Here is a 2,690-nt window from a genome sequence, read left to right as displayed (position 1 = left end):
TTTTAATATCTTCTAATTCATTTGTACCTAGTCTGTAACATTCTTTTTGATCATAACTTAATAAACTAAAAACTGTCATCAATACCCTCTAACGAAAGTTCAAGTCAACTGCCTTGTTGTTGTTTTAGCGTTGGTTTCACATTGCAATTTAAAAGATGATTGGTGTCATATGGAAACACATTACGCGAGGGACAAGCATTGCGGATGTCGGGGCTGATTCTGGATAAGTTACACATATTAGCCTATCCATATTAGTGTGGTAGATTGAAGCACGTCTCCTTGGAGAGTTTCTTTTCCTCAACTGTGATTTGCAGGTATTGGATTCTGAGAACGGGGTTCGCCGGGCTTATATAAGGCTGACATTTTTTTATAGGAGGCTTTCAACATCAGAAAATTCTGTGAATCGGTTTGGCACGAAATCGCAGTTCATTAAGAGAAAACATACTTTGGCTTTGCAATTTTAATAATTATTTATTATTAATTAATACATCTCAGATTTTATTGTAAACAGATGCAATTTAGAATTTAATTAATTGGAAAACACAAATTTTATTTTGTCTTAACCTCTTGTCCATTGGAATATTTAATTTATGTCAGCATAATCTCACAAGACAGATATTTTAGAGTATGATGATCAGATCAGGAAACCAGACAATTTGGATTTACATTTGTTTACAATAAAAAAAGAGAAATTAGTGAGTTATATTTTTTTGTGTTTTAATAACTATGTATAATTAAATTGTGTATTTGGATTCAGACTGTGAGCGGTTCAATTTTAACGACGATTTCCACCTCCACCGCCACCACGATTATAATTAGAGCGGCCACGATAAGAGTTATCGCCTCCGCCACCACCACGTCCACCACTACCCTGATAGCTACCACCATTGCTACTGGACTGTGTCCAGCCGCTTCCTTGCACACGCCCACTACCGCTTACCCAATTCTGGTTCCGATTCTGCAAAAAAAAAGTTTAAAAATATTACAAAAAGAACAAGACCTTTCATAGCTTTTAAATACTACAATGTACATACCTGATCCGATGATTGGCGTTGTTGTTGAGGAGAGGTTGAATACTGCTGCCAGTGGCCGTTTCCACCTCCACCACCGCCTCCGCGCCCTCCTCCTCCCCCACTGCCACCACCACCATAACCACCGCCCCCACCTCCATAACCACCACTGCCACCTCCAAAGCCCCCGCCACTACCACCACCAAAACTACCGCCGCCCCCTCCAAATCCTCCACCACCACCACCTCTACCTCCGCGGAAATTACCACCGCCAGGTCCAGAAGAGCGCTGCTGTTGCCAAGAAGGCATTTCTGGAGGTGGTGGCGCATGTTCGTGAGCTCGGCCACCACGGTCTGGTACACTTCCAATAACATGTTTTTGTATTTTGCAATTTGTATTTTTACGAACATTTGCTGAACTGGTTTTCTCTATTATAGCTAAATCAGCACGTGCTGCTAATAGCGCTACAATAGTGGTATCTTGAGTTCCGTATCGTAGTGGATCAAGCTCATGCAACTTCTTTTGATATCGATTCACAATTTCATTTTCACGCTTTCTCATTTTATCAGACCATTGAAAACTTTGTATGGTAACTTCAAGTCGGGTTAACAACATTTGTCGTCGCATATTATATTCGGCATCCAACCCAGCCTGTATCGCATCTAATTTTTTCCACTGCGCGTCCGTTAAAGGCTTCTTCAATCGTAACAATGGTTCACTCAATACACCAGGTTTAGATTGTCTTGCTAGTTCCTCCACTTTAAAATTGAGTTTATCGAAAAAAGCTTTGGACGATACGTTCTCTGGGGGTTTACCTAAACCAACTTCACGTGATATTTGCTCCATTATACGCGCTGTACTTGACTCAGTTTTTGGAATAATTAGGTCCTTTTGCACAGGTCGTAGTTTATATACCATCTTTATAGCCATTAATTCAGTTATGAGGTAATCAAGTAGCTGAGCACATATCTCGCGAGTCTGAAACCGCTCCGAAAGTGGTCCAGTCACAAAACTGTCATATGGGCAACCTAATTCTTTCAGCATTGCTGACAGTTCCATTGCAAATTCACTTGGGTCTGTAGTCTCGGCCACATGTTCATCGGTTTTCCGCAAAACATGCAGTTCCTCTGTCAACCAACCAACAAGATCACGAAAATCTTCATCTTTTGGGCCACCTTCTAGCACTTTTATCAGTCCTTCAGTTTTTAGACAGGGCCCCTCGTATGCCAGCGCCGTTAAAGAGTCAATCAATTCTATTTCTGAATCCATGTTTTCTTGTTAAATAAATAATTTGCTATTTTAGTACCGGCCCTAAGAACGCTTCCAGGTTGCGAATACATACACAAAAAAAGAATGTCAAAATGAGACACCGAGAATTAACGAAGATGTGTTTAATATACAAAAGCTTTGTTTCAATTGTGCTTCATGGGTCATACTAGCACAGCGTTTAAGACCGCGGCACAATGAAATTTTTCATAGTTGCTATCATCCGGTGGCAAAAGCCTGAGCCAGATAAATAATTTTGCTTGTAAATGCAACAACAACGATTTGAGCCAGATAAATCCAGATGGAAGTCTGGTTCAATTTGTGAGCCAGATAAAATGTTAATTACTTGTCTTTAGTTTGGCAACGCTGCCTTTAATAAACCTACTTTTTCAAAAATAGATGTCGCTGCTTAGC

At 40.3% G+C, this 2,690-nt stretch overlaps 1 protein-coding gene across 1 annotated transcript; it reads right to left on the bottom strand.

Moving 5' to 3' along the window:
* Positions 1 to 451: 451 nt before the first annotated feature.
* LOC137242527 (protein FAM98B) lies at positions 452 to 2,366 on the bottom strand. Its single transcript, XM_067769808.1, has 2 exons — positions 1,035 to 2,366; positions 452 to 958 (listed from the first exon to the last, which is right to left on the bottom strand). The coding sequence occupies exons 1-2, from the start codon at positions 2,277 to 2,279 to the stop codon at positions 776 to 778; spliced, it is 1,428 nt and encodes a 475-aa protein (XP_067625909.1). The 5' UTR covers positions 2,280 to 2,366; the 3' UTR covers positions 452 to 775.
* Between the last annotated feature and the right edge of the window lie 324 nt (positions 2,367 to 2,690).

The sequence above is a fragment of the Eurosta solidaginis genome, chromosome 2, assembly GCF_040869045.1.
Source record: "Eurosta solidaginis isolate ZX-2024a chromosome 2, ASM4086904v1, whole genome shotgun sequence".
Lineage (NCBI taxonomy): Eukaryota > Metazoa > Arthropoda > Insecta > Diptera > Tephritidae > Eurosta > Eurosta solidaginis.
Note: the sequence above shows the minus strand (reverse complement) of the source record. Positions and strands in the feature narration are given on the sequence as shown.

Coding starts and splice junctions, on each gene's coding strand:
- LOC137242527 (XM_067769808.1), bottom strand. CDS start 2,279: ATGGATTCAGAAATAGAATTGATTGACTCTTTAACGGCGCTGGCATAC. Junction 959..1,034: donor AACGCCAATCATCGGATCAG/GTATGTACATTG, acceptor TTTTTTTTGCAG/AATCGGAACCAGAATTGGGT.